This window comes from Felis catus, chromosome D1, assembly GCF_018350175.1.
Source record: "Felis catus isolate Fca126 chromosome D1, F.catus_Fca126_mat1.0, whole genome shotgun sequence".
In the NCBI taxonomy this organism is placed as follows: Eukaryota; Metazoa; Chordata; class Mammalia; order Carnivora; family Felidae; genus Felis; species Felis catus.
Window position 1 is genome coordinate 101,245,487 of NC_058377.1, and position 14,678 is coordinate 101,260,164.

Genomic DNA, 14,678 nt, shown 5'->3' on the forward strand with positions numbered 1-14,678 from the left:
TATGCATCGACTGAAGTACAACTCAACAGTAACATGGAATACACATGGAATACATGTCCATGTGTATAACAGAGTGTATGAATTTCAATAGCATTACGTTGAGCAAAAGAAACCAGACATAAACATTATTCCATTTACATCAAGTTCCGAAACAGGTAAAATTCAGCCATCGTGATAGAAATCACAGTAATTGTGGCTTAGGATACAGTGTGGGATAATTAGCTGCAAAGACACACATTTTAAGGTGATGAAACTCTCTCTAATTGGAAGCAAGAGTAATACTGGAAGTGTTATTTTTCAAGTGCTGTCCACGCACAATCGGCATTTTATTTTCCCTAAGTTACACCTTAAAAACATATTGTCTTATTTACATTTTTATTTAATTTTAAAAAATACATCGTTTTAAAAGAAACCAGTATAATATGGTCATTTTTTCCTTTTTCTTTCCAAGTTTTTATTTAAATTCCAGTGAGTTAACGTACTGTGTAATGTTAGTTTCAGATGTGCCATATAGTGACTCAACCCTTCCATACAACCCTTGGGGCTCGTCACAAGTGTCCTCTGTCATCCCCACCACCCTATTCCAACCACTGCCTCACCCACCTCCCCTCCAGGAACCATCAGTTTGTTCTGTAGAGTTAGAAGTCTGTTTCTTGGATTGCCTCTCTCTGCCCTCCCCAGTATTCATTTGATTTATTTCTTAAATTCCACATATGAGTGAAATCATATGATACTTGTCTTTCTCTGACTTACTTTGCTTCGCATAATACTCTCTGACTCTATCCACATCACTGCAAATGGCAAGATTTTATTATTTTTGATGGCTAAGTAATATTCCATTATATATATATGTATGTGTGTGTATACACACACACACATACACACACACACACACACACATATATATATATATATAATGGAATATTACTTAGCCATCAAAAATAATAAAATCTTGCCATTTGCAGTGATGTGGATAGAGTCAGAGTATTATGTGTGTATATATATGTGTGTATATATATGTGTGTATATATATGTGTGTGTGTGTGTGTGTGTGTGTATAAGTATATATACACTATAGCTTCTTTAGCCATTCATCAGTTGATGGACATTTGGGTTCTTTCCATAATTTGACTATTGTTGATCATGCTGCTATAAACATCAGTGTGAATGTGTCCCTTTGAATTAGTATTTCTGTATCCTTTATATAATGTAAATACCTAATTGTGCAACTGCTGGATCGTAGAATATTTCTATTTTTAACATTTTGAGGAACCTCTATACTGCTTTAATATTGCCTTTTTAATACTATTTTCAGTTTGTTTCTCAGAAGCTTTTGGTTTGTTTGTTTGTTTTTCAGTTTTAATTCTTATTTTACGTATATTATTCCGTTCACAATTTCTTCTTAGTTTCTACTTTCTTCCTTTAACAAAATTAAGAATTTTCAAAAAGGATCTTGCATTGAATATTTCCTGCTTTAGCAATTGAGCACTATAAGGCAAAAACAATACATACATTTTGTGTATATATAGTGGGAAGTACTAAATAGGACTATACAGTGGCAAAGTTTCTACATTTTAAAGTAATACAATATTAACACTAATTAAAATGTAAAAAATTAGTGTGTACATTGTGTTCCCTAGAGTCACCATTAAATATATATAAATGGAATTTTTAAAACTCTAGAAACATTTCTATAGTCCAAAATTAGACAGCAAAATAAAAACAGGAATAAAAAACAGAAGGAGAAAAGTGGAAAACAAAAGTTGTTTTTATACATTTCTTTCAAGTTTTTATTTCAATTACAGGTAGTTGACATATAGTGTAATATTAGTTTCAGGAGTAGAGTTTAGTGATTCATCACTTACATACAACACCCAGTGCTCACCACAAGTGCCCTCCTTAATACTCAACCTAAATACTCTTTTAATCCATTCTCCCTGCCCACCTCCCCCTCCAGCAATGCTGTTTGTTCTCCATAGTGAAGAGTCTGTTTTATGGCTACTCTTTCTCTTTTCCCCCTATGTTCATCTCTTTCACGTCTTAAATCCCACATATGAATGGAATCGTATGGTATTTGTCTTTCTCTGACTAATTTATTTTGCTTAGTATAAGACACTCTAGGTCCATCCACATCATTGCAAATGGCAAAATTTCATCCTTATGGATGGCTGAGTAATATTCCATTGTGTATATACATGACGACTTCTTTCTTGTTAAAATGTCTATGCTACCCAGAGAAATCTACACAATTAATGCAATCCCTATCAAAAACCACCAGCATTTTTCACAGAGCGAGAACAATCTTAGAATGTGTATAGAACCACAAAAGATCCCAAATAGGAAAAGCAACCTTAAAAAAGCAAAACAAAGATGGAACATGATAATTCCAGACTTCCAGACTTCAAGCTATATTACAAGTCTATAGACATCAAGACAGTATGGTACTGGCACAAAAACAGACACATAGATCAATGGAACAGAATAGAAAGCCAAGAAATGGACCCACAACTATATGGTCAATTAATCTTCAACAAAAGAGGAAAGAATATCCATTGGAAAAAATACAGTTTCTTCAACAAATAGTGTTGGGAAAACTGGACAGCAACATGCAAAAGAATAAAGGTTTTTTATAGCACACGCACACACACACACACACACACACACACAAATTCAAAATGGATGAAAGACCTAAATGTGCAAGAAGAAACCATAAAAATCCTAGAGAGAAAAACACAGGCAGCAATCTCCTTGAAATTGGTTATAGCAACTTTTTACTAGACATGTATTCAGAGGTAAGGGAAACCAAGGCAAAAATGAATGATTGAGACTTCGCCAAGATTAAAAGTTTCTGCAGAATGAACAAAACAATCAACAAAACTAAAAGGAAGCTTACAGAATGGGAGAAGATATTTGCAAATGATGTATGTGATAAAGGATTAGTATCCAAAATCTATAAAGAACTTGTCAAACTCAACACCCCAAAAATAAATAGTATAGTTAAGACATGGTCAGAAGACATGAATAGATATTTTACCAAAGAAAACATACAGATGGTTAACAGACACATGAAAAGATGCTCCATATTACTTATTATCAGGGAAATACAAATCAAAACCATAATGAAATATCACCTCACACCTGTCAGAATAGCTAATATTAACAACACAAGAAGCAACAGGCACTGACAAGGATATGAATGGATAAAGAAGCTTTTCAATTTCTATATAATAAATACAAAGTTTTAAAGAATATATAAAATTATATTAATTATGTATGTTTATAATTTACTTAATAAGTTTCCAAACTACTTAGTTTCTACTATTTTGCCATACTAATAATATACTCATGAAGATTTTTATATAATTTAATAACTTGTATTATTTTGCAAAGCAGATTTCCAGAAGCAAGTTTTCTAACTACTGAACATATGTATGTTTTCAACTGTTTTTGGACCTAAGGCAAGATGTTTAGAAAAATTATATTCCTCAGTTCATGACATTGTACCATCATTGGGCCAGGCAAAGGCCCTCTCTTTCCTTAGTTTATTTTTCATTCCAATTTGTTATGCGCTAAATTGTGTCGCACCAAAATCATATGTTGAAGCCTTAACCCTCAGTATTTCACAATGTGACTGTATTTGGAGGTAGAATCTTTAAAGAGGTAATTTGATTAAAATGGCTTGTTAATGGGGCGCCTGGGTGGCGCAGTCGGTTAAGCGTCCGACTTCAGCCAGGTCACGATCTCGTGGTCCGGGAGTTCGAGCCCCGCGTCGGGCTCTGGGCTGATGGCTCAGAGCCTGGAGCCTGTTTCTGATTCTGTGTCTCCCTCTCTCTCTGCCTCTCCGCCGTTCATGCTCTGTCTCTCTCTGTCCCAAAAAATAAATAAACGTTGAAAAAAAATTAAAAAAAAATAAAAATAAAATGGCTTGTTAAAGTCATTTGGATAGGGACCCTATCCACTGTGACTGGTGTCCTTATAAGAAGAGCAAACTAGGACACCCAGAGAGAAACTAGACATGTACCTGGAACCAACAATGACCATGTGAAGACATAGCAAGAAGGTGGCCATTTACAAGCTAAGAGACTCCTCAGAAAAAACCAAACCTGTCAAGCCTGTGATCTTGGACTTCTAGATTCCACAATTGAAAAGATACATTTCTGTTGTTCAAGCCACCCAGTCTGTGTTTTTTTGTTATGCAGCCTCAGCAAACTCTACATCTTTCACCTTATTTCTTTATTCAGTTCCCTCTCCCACTACCAGCAGGTAACCTTCCTGATGTATTTAGTGTCTATCTGGTTTTTTTATGTGTGTTCTTACAGGACAGTTTCCTTTCTACATAATCCTATTATTCATTGCATGCATAAATATGTATGTATAATTATTACACCTATGATATTATATGTATATAAGATTTACTGGTTAAAATATATATGTAGGTGACAGGAAATTTATGGATATAACCAAGAGGCTTCCTCTTTTAAAAAAATTAATCTTTGGGGCACCTGGGTGGCTCAGTCGGTTAAGCGTCCGACTTCAGCTCAGGTCACGATCTCGCGGTCTGTGAGTTCGAGCCCCGCGTCGGGCTCTGGGCTGATGGCTCAGAGCCTGGAGCCTGCTTCCGATTCTGTGTCTCCCTCTCTCTCTGCGCCTCCCCTGTTCATGCTCTGTCTCTCTCTGTCTCAAAAATAAATAAACGTTAAAAAAAGTAAAACATAAATAAAAAATAAAAAAATTAATCTTTATTTATTTTTGAGACAGAGAGAGACAGTGTGAGCAGGGGAGGAACAGAGAGAGAAGGAGACCAGAATCTGAAGCAGGTTCCAGGCTCTGAGCTGTCAGCACAGAGCCGGAAGTGGGGCTCGAACCCACGAACTGCGAGATCATGACCTGAGCCAAAGTCAGACATTTAACCGACTGAGCCACCCAGGTGCCCCAAGGCTGACTTTTTAAATACTGTGTTTGATCCTTCCCTAGTAGTTACGTTCTACCTTTCCTCACCTGAAATATAATCATTAAGAAAAGATAAAATGATAATCTTACTACCTGAGGAATGTTTTTAGAGGACACATTCTCCTTTTAATATCTACTTCACCCCATTAAATAATGGTTAATTGTATTATTTGAAGCAAAAGTGAAGGAAAAAAAGAAAAGGTGGTATAATAAAAATTTTTTAAATGTTTATTTATTTTTGAGAGAGAGACAGAGCACAAGCAGGGAAGAGGCAGAGAGAGAGGGAGACATAGAATCCGAAGCAGGCTCCAGGCTCTGAGCTGTCAGCACAGAGCCCGACACAGTGTGCAAACCCATAGACTGGGAGTGATCATGACCTGAACCAAAGTCAGATGCCCAACTGACTGAGCCACCCAGGTTCCCCAAAAGTTGGCATAATAAAATACTATTTATGGATAGAGATTGTTCTAACTTTACTGCTAGGCCATTGGTTTCTACCTCTTTAATATTGCATTTTTGCAATAATGAATCTCTGAATGCACATGAGTTACTTTGACACACACACTTTAATCACTGTGTCCCTGAGATATCAGGGAACTGAACTCACTTCATTAATGGAGGTTCATAGTGCCACAAACAACACTCAAGGGATGTCTGGTTGAATCCCTGCAGGGAGATCTTGTTAAGGAGCTATTTCCAAGTGGCATCTTCCCCAAGGATATAAAAGGCAATTTGTGGATTCTAGAATCACCCGTGCTTCAGAGTTAGGTATTTTATTGAACCACATTTAGAGACTGTCACTAAGAGCCTGAAGCAGATTCTCCATTAGAGGTGGGTAGAAAATAATTGTCTTGTTTTTGTATAATGGCTTTTGAAAGATCCAAAACTCAACCTCAAACTGAGCTTCTTCACTTCCATTTTGGAAGGCACTCGACACTATGAATAATCCAATAAGATAATACGTTCATCTGTTTCCAAGATTTGTAGCCTTTGGGCGAATACATGTTGTTAAATATGATCTGGCTATTATGTTTCCAAATCAGGGCTGGTATTGTTATGTCTTATGTACCCAAATAAATTATATCCCTCCTGAAACCATAACTTTTGCTCACTGAGTTTATGTATATCATAGTTTTATTTCTTCCATATTAGCTAAAAGAAAACTGCATATTTCCCCTGACAATCTGTGAGAAAAAGAATTCCAAATGGCGTTCCTTTTTGAGAATATAAAATCACAAATTATCTTGAGAAAATTCCCATTGAATATGATAACATACAGATATACTATCTCATAGTAAAACTAATGTGCCAATATTATAGTTGAGAAGATCTCACTCATAAAGAAAAACTTGTCTTTGAGGAGAGACGCTGCATAAGTAGAAGTGAGACTTTAACAAACTGCAAACTCCAAGATCCCTGGTTTTATAGGACAAAACCTCTATAACAAGGAAGAAAATGTTCACTTGCTGGGTTGCCCTTACCTCACATGACCCAAAATAAGACGTTCAAAAATAAATTTACTTTTTAAAAAATTCTGCCTCATAATTTTATAGTAAAAGAAGGCTCTAAGTACATGGAAACTATTTCCATATATACTTTTTAAGGTTATTATTATTAGCCATGAAACATTGGTGTTAATGAAAGCTCAACTTTTTACCCTCCACGTTACTCATTAGTATTCATAAGAAGATTGAAAATGCCTAGAGTATGATCAGAGATGACATTATTAAATACTCCAAAATTCACGTTTGTTAGCTTCATTTGACACTACTTTTATTTCTATTTTCTGATCACATGGGGCTCCCTGCTACAAAGGATGAGCAAACTTCCTTCAGATAACATGTCACCTCTCACACACAAAGAATGGAGTCATCTCAGGAGAATCAACATGAGGACACAGACAGCCAGAGATGAAAATTATGTTCACTGTGTATCCGCTAGGATAGTATGGCCAGAAAATTGGTATAGCCCTGATTGTGGAATGCACTGAAAATGAAGCTGAAGCATCTTTCAATTATTATTTTTTTAAAAAGGCTCAGACTATATACCTTAATTACGCAAAATGCTTTAACGACTGCCATTTTTCTACCAGCTAACCTGAGAGAATTATGATAGGGAAAGCAAGGCAGATGCAATAGTCAAGTCCAGTGATAAAGAAAGCTTGACCTAAGCAAGTAGAAGAGGAAGACTCTTAGGATGGGGAAGCATTTAGAGAAATTGGCCAACAATGCATATGGAGTTTTGAAAGAGCAAATTAGAGGATGAATAGGATGTTTGTCTTTTAAAATGGTTGCTTTTTAAAATGTATTTTTGCTCTTTAGTATGAAGGATATAATGAGAAACACATCAGATTCCAGCAGAAATGGAAGAGCTGATATAATTTAGATTTTTTTTTTTTTGCTTAGAGTTGATGTGTTTGCCAAGGGAGACAATGCAGAGCCAGAAAGTTGTGAACAAAATATTAAAAGTCGTAAACAAAGAAGATAAGGTCATAAAGAGGCATGGAGGTGGGGACACAGAAGCAATATTCTGTAGTGTAATGTTTGAGGATAAAAGAAAAGCTAGAATCTCGAAACAGAGGGTTGTCCCTGTGTGGAAAAGGATGAAGATTGAGGAACATATTAGAAGTTAGGGTTTTTTGTTTGTTTGTTTTTTACAATTTTTTAAAAAATTCTTGAATTAGATGAAAAAAATGCTATCTTAAGTATCTATAAGACCAACGACACTAATGTGCTCCAGACTTAAATATTAGTTTGTGTAAATTATTGTTTAAATGTCTCATAAGCCTCTAACGCTTACCATGTTCAAAATGCCACTGTAATCACTCCATCTTAAACCACATTCTCTAATATTCAAAAACGTCATGGCTATTGATCCAGTAGCAAAAACTTAAAAGAAAAAGTCACAAAGTCTTTCCTGATCTGGCCCCATCTGTTATTCCCTCATATCTGTCTCACATAATATGAATTATGTTGAAGATACCATTTTCTTTCTGCTACCAACCGTTAAATGTATCTCCTTCCCTCTACCTCCAGCTTCTCCACTTGAACCCAAGTCAACATTATCATCCCCAGGAGCCTTATAACAAATGCTTGACTCTCTTTCTAAATTTCTATTCATGTGTACCTCTTTCCAAACCTATAACTTATTATATTCATGTCAGTAGGAGTTCTCATTTTAAATTTAAAGTTGATCATGTTATTTACCTACCTTAAAACTTCTTGTTTTTTTCATTTTTTTAAATGTGTATTTATTTATTGAGAGGGGAGGGGAAAGGAGGGAGGGAGAGAGAATCCCAAGCAGGCTCTGCGCTGTCAGCTCAGAGCTCCATACAGTGCGTGAAATGTGAGATCATGACCTGAGCTGAAGTCAAGAGTTGGAAGCTTGACCTACTAAGGCACCCTGGTGCCCCAAGTTCCCTTTTATTTTTTATTTTTATTTTTTAAATGTTCATTTATTTTTGAGAGAGAGAGAGATAGCATGAGCAGGGGAGGGGCAGAGAGAGAGGGTCTTATCTGTCAGCACAAAGCCTGATGGGGGGCTTATACTCACAAACCACAAAATCATGACCTGAGCCAAAGTTAGACACATTACCAACAGAGCCACCCAGGTGCCCTCAAGTTCCATTTTAAAAATGAACAAAACACTGGGGCACCTGGGTGGCTCAGTCTGTTGAGCATATGACTCTGGATTTTAGCTCAGGTCATGATCCCAGGGACGTGGGTTCAAGCCCCACATGGGATTTTCTCTCTCTCTCTCTCCCTCTGTCCCTCTCCCTGACTTGTTCTCTCTCAACCTGTCTCCTAAATCAATAAAAAATAAATAAACAGGAACAAGTTGTAGTATAAGTTGTAAACAGAGAAGACAAGTTCTTTTCTACTCCTGTGCAGTATCTTCAAGAAATACATGTCTGCCTGAAATCCTGGAATGTTCTTCCTGTGATCTATGAAATAGTTGGTTCCTTCCAACACTTTAGGTTTCAGTTCAAATGTCACTCTCTCAGAAAGGCCTTCTGCTAACATCCTATGTGATATCATCATCCCAGGTTATACTAATGTATGTTTTCATTCAATTTATTTATTGTGTTTATTACAACTTTCAATTATCTCATTTATAAGTTCCATTACCAGCCTTTGTCTCTTCTTTATTATTGGAATAGAAGTCTCATGAACTGAGGGACAAGTAATTTATCTGGAGATTGAACATTCTCTTGCACAAGTAGGAAATAAACAAATACTTGGTAAATAAATAAGTAAGGAGATGGCTCGGGGTTCCTGGGTGGCTTGGTCAGTTGAGCATCCAACTTTGGCTCAGATCATGATCTTGTGGTCCATGAATTTGACGTCCGTGTCAGGCTCTGTGCTGTCAGCTAAGAGCCTGGAGACTGCTTCATATTCTGTCTCCCTCTCTGTCCACCTCTTCCCCACTCACAGTCTGTCTTTCTCTCTCTCTCTCTCTCCCTTGAATAAGAAAATGGCTCAAAGAAACCAAGAAAAGAATGATGATGTAGTAAATACTCTACAATGTTAGAAGTTATTTTGGTCTTGTTTTTTCTGATTCTTTCTATATTGTTGCTTCATTCATTTTTTCTCACTGCAGAATGGTTCTCCATTCCATCCTATTGTAAGAGAGAAAATGTCAACAACTTGAGATTTAACAGTTCAGGCATTTATGACCTGTAGTCTTTTTTTTAGACCACTTTATTGAGGTATGGTTGACATACAAAAAGCTTATACATGTTTGATGGGTACAATTTGATGAGTCTGGAGTTACATCAGTGAATCCATCACCACAACATATCATAACCATATCCATCATGTCCAAACATTTCCTCCTACTCACTTTTATTATTATTATTATTACTATTAATTTTGTGTGTTTATGTGCAAGAATACTTAAACTTCTGCTAAATGGTGGATGTTATGTTTTATGATGATATAGTCTTGATTCTCTAGAATGTAACACAAGATCTTCATATAAGAGGCAATCATGGTACTCTTTTGGACAGGTGCCCACCACTGGAACTATCAGTTGTAATTGCGAAGGGATTCTAATTGGCTTAGTTAGGAACAGATGACCATTCTCGAAACAAGCAACTCTAGGAAAATATTCAGTCATATTATAATAGCATGCTGATCCGTTGGGAAATATATGCAATGAAATTATCATAGAGGTTTTATAATGTAAGGATGTTTATTATCATTGCAGTAGTGAAATATGTCAAAAGTAAGAAAATATGTCAAGATAAAGTTCAACTAAAAACAAAGGCCAGATATATTATGTTTTTAAAATAATGTTATAATATTCTATAAATTAAAAATACTGATTAAAAATAACCATGATGGAACTTTATAACTTGTGAGGCAAGAAGGAAAAGTTATGAGAAAAAAAAGGAAAAAGAAATAGTATCCAATAAAGCATAATGGGTTGTTTTACAAATATTTGTAATTTTTACAGGTCTTATTTTCTGAAAGCTAAAGAGAAAATAAGTCATCTAAAAAATAAAAGACATATTTCCAGGGCACCTGGGTGGCTTAGTCAGTAAAGCACCCAACTCCTGATTTTGGCTCAGGTCATGATCTCACAGTTTGTGAGTAGAGCTCTGCATTGGGCTCTGGAAGGACAGAGTGGAACCTGCTTGGGAGTCTCTCTCTCCCTCTCCCTTTGTCCTTCCCCTGCTTGTGTATGCTCTCTCTCTGTGTTTATCAAATAAATAAATAAATAAATGAATAAACGTAAAAAAAAGACATATTTCCAAGTATTTTTGTCTGGGTTAATAAAATGGAAAATGAGAAAAAAAAAACAGTTAACAGATATGGATGGTAGAAATTGCAAATTCAATGTCCATCAGCTAGAAGTTATAGAAAGATAGGATAAAGAAAATGGGGCAGGATAGTGACTACAATCATCCAATCTTACAATAAAGTAACAAGTCCCAGATTGAGAAATCACAAGGAGAAATTGGATTTTTTGAAGGCATACAATTCCTCAAGGCTTTTCACACTCAAGAGACATATAAGATAGAAATCATGGCTTCAAATGCCTGGCAAGCTAATAAGATATTCAAAACTGAATAAGAATGTGAGGAAGGAAATCCTCCAATAATGAATGAAGCTGGGTCATCTATTTAATTTGCTGCACTTGCTTTTTCTCTCTTCCAAATGACTGTAGTTTATTTACTAGTCCTAGCACCTTGATTTCAATAACCGAGTTAGATTCATACATCATTCCAGGAAATCTCACCTAAGGAATTACCCTTACTGCCTAATGAAAGTCCTAAAAAATACATCTTTAGAGTTTGTAACCACTTCTCCTTTTCTTCTCCAAACAGATGAGTTTCCAAACCCTTACATGGCTCCAGGGAACCTCACCCTGGTGACTGAGTTCATTCTCATGGGAGTCTCAGACCGCCCAGAGCTCCAGATTCCACTCTTCTTTGTTTTCCTGGTGATCTATGGGCTGACCATGGCAGGGAATCTGGGCATCATCACCCTCACCAGTGTTGACTCTCAACTTCAAACCCCCATGTACTTCTTCCTGCGCCATTTGGCTATCATCAATCTTGGCGATTCTACTGTCATTGCCCCTAAAATGCTGATCAATTTTTTAGTACAGAAGAAAACCACCTCATACTATGAATGCGCCACCCAACTGGGAGGGTTCTTATTTTTCATTGTAGCCGAGGTGCTCACGTTAGCTGTGATGGCTTATGACCGCTATGTGGCCATTTGTAACCCCCTGCTTTACATGGTGGTGGTATCTCCACAGATCTGCCTTCTTCTGGTATCCCTCACATATCTCTATGGCTTTTCCACAGGTATTGTGGTTTCATATTGTATATTTTCTCTGTCTTATTGCTCTTCCAATGTAATCAATCATTTCTTCTGTGATATTGTCCCACTGTTAACATTGTCCTGCTCTGATACTTACCTTCCAGAGACAATAGTATTTATATCCGCAGCTACAAATTTGGTCTTATCGTTGATAATAGTTGTAGTATCTTATTTCAACATTGTTTTGTCCATTCTAAGGATGCGTTCATCAGAAGGAAGGAAAAAAGCCTTTTCCACATGTGCTTCACATATGATGGCTGTCACTGTGTTCTATGGGACCCTTCTCTTCATGTATTTGCAGCCTCAAACTAACTACTCATTGGATACCGATAAAATTGCTTCCGTGTTTTATACACTGGTGATCCCCATGTTGAATCCCATGATCTACAGCCTGCGGAATAAGGATGTGAAGGCTGCCTTACAGAGATTTCTAACAATTTCATGCTATTCTTTAAAATCAGTGTAATTTTAGAGCTCTATAGGTCAATGATGAGATGGTTAAGATAGGTTACCGTATGTCGGAGAAAGCAAACAGGTGGCTGACATAGGTTTACAATTAATCCCAGGAATTAAAAGGAGCTAGGATTTGGGAAGCATTGAATTAAAAAGTCAACTCAAGTTCTTTGAAATGTGAGGTTGTTACAGAAACAAACATTGCTCACTAACTTCATGCCCAATTTTAAAAGAAATATTTTGGGGCACTTGAGTGGCTCAGTCAGTTGGGCGACTGACTTCGGCTCCAGTCATGATCTCACAGTTTGTGAGCTCAAGCCCCGAGTCGGTCTCTGTGATGACAGCTCAGAAGCTGGGTCCTGCTTCGGATTCTGTGTCTCCCCTCCCCTGTTCACGCTCTGTGTCTCTCTGTCTCTCAATAATAAATAAATGTTAAAAAAAAATTTTAAAGAAATATTTCCAGGAATTGGGAGAGACATATGTTTAAAAAAAGTAAATAAACTTGAACAAAGTAATAAAATACAGCTGAGAGAAGTAAATTGATCCTTCTTATCCTTTGGTTTCTGTTTTTGCTTTGTGCCTGGGTATGTTGGGGTATAGTGGATCACTGCATTTTGAAGAACTATAATCCAGATAGTTAAAATCCTCTTCAAAGCCAAGTGAATAAAATTGAACTGAAAAATATATTTAAATTAAAACTCCTTACTACTGTCTGATTTAAAAAAAACATATAATACTGATGAATTTACATTCTGAACACTAAATATGATTGACATTATTTTATTTTATTTTTAATTTTAAAAAATTTTTTAACTTTTAATTTTTTTAATGTTTATCTATTTTTGAAAGAGAGAGACAGAGCTTGAGCAGGGAGGGATAAAGAGAGAGGGAGACACAGAATCTGAAACAGGCTCCAGGCTCTGAGCTGTCAGCACAGAACCCAACACAGGGCTCGAACTCCTCAACTGTGAGATCATGACCTGAGCTGAAGTCGGACACTTAACCAGCTGAGCACCCCCCATGCCCCTGATTGAAATTATTTTAATGAAATTAATATAATTTATATAACTTTTCAGTGAAAGACCCAGAGGACAGTGATTGATATTTTCGTGTTGATTCATAAATTTACTGGAGGATTTTCTTTTTTCCTTACTCTCTCAGTCTTCTTTACTGTGTATAATATATGTCCTGTACTGTGATATCATTAGACATTCCAGGGATCATGTTTGTGAGAAATCCTTGTATCATTAGAGGGAAATTTTTGTTGTTGTAATAGACTTTTTTGCTGTTTTTTGAGAGTTTTTGATCAGTGAGTATACACCAATCTCTATTGTACAATTTTGAATAGAGGTAACCAGATGGTATTATGGACCTATTAAACCAGCATCACCAGAAAAAGGTCAATAAATCCATATTTTAATCAGCTCTATGGCTGATTTCGACACTTACCCTTAGGAATGAGTCTTGACAAATAGTCAAAGAACTAAACTGGAAGAGATATGGGCATCTGTCATTTCATTGCATTTTGCTTTATTGCACCTCACAGACATTCCTGTTTTTAAAAATGTTTGTGGCAACCCTGTTTTGAGCAAGTCTAGCAGCATGATTTTTCCAAAATCATTTGCTTACTTTGTGTCTCTGGCACATTTTGGTAATTCTTGTGATATTCCAAACGTTTGTTATGGTAATCTGTGGCCAGCGGTTATGAATTACTGAAAGTTCCGTTGATGGTTAGCATATTTTAGCAAGACAGTTTTTTTAATTAAGTTATGTACATTGTTTTTTAGACATACTGCTATTGCACACTTAATAGACTATAGTGTAAACATAATTTTTATATGCCCTAGGAAAACAAAAAAAATTCATTTGATTTGCTTTATTGTGATACTTTATTTATAAACAGTGGTGTGCAACCTAACCTTCAAAATCTTTGAGGTATGCCTGTATATGGAAAATCATGTTAACCTGCTATGGGTATGTTCACTTTACTTATAAATGAATTCCAGTGTTGAAGATCTTCAAGTATAGGCACTAAATATTTAGGCATAAGAATTATGATATAAGAAAAGAAATGCAATCCTACAAAACAAAATTAGACTCATAGACATGAAAGAATTGTAATTGAGGTATCCTTAGATTACCTGCCCCCCAAATCCTTTTTAAACTCTTCCCTACTAATTTCCTTCTTAATTAAGTTAAATTCTTTCTAAACTACCCAATTTGGGGAGAAGAAATATGAGGCATCCCAGAGAAATATTGGGTATTTTTTTAAGTTTATTTATTTTGAGAGAGAGAGAGACAGAGAGGGAGTGGGGTAGGGGGGAGAGAGGCAGAGAGAGAATCCCAAGCCAAGGTTAAGAGGCAGATGCTTAGTCAATTGAGACACCCAGGCTCCCCGAAAATGTTTTCTTTTATCAGTTATACTAACATCGTGACAAAGCC

General features: G+C 36.2%; 1 protein-coding gene across 1 annotated transcript; it reads left to right on the forward strand.

Moving 5' to 3' along the window:
* Window positions 1-11,301: 11,301 nt before the first annotated feature.
* Window positions 11,302-12,249, forward strand: LOC101083031 (olfactory receptor 8J3). Its single transcript, XM_003993276.2, has one exon. The coding sequence runs from the start codon at window positions 11,302-11,304 to the stop codon at window positions 12,247-12,249; it is 948 nt and encodes a 315-aa protein (XP_003993325.1).
* Window positions 12,250-14,678: the final 2,429 nt, after the last annotated feature.

What these genes read in the sequence shown, in the direction of transcription:
- LOC101083031 (XM_003993276.2), top strand. Translation starts at nt 11,302, where the DNA reads ATGGCTCCAGGGAACCTCACCCTGGTGACTGAGTTCATTCTCATGGGA.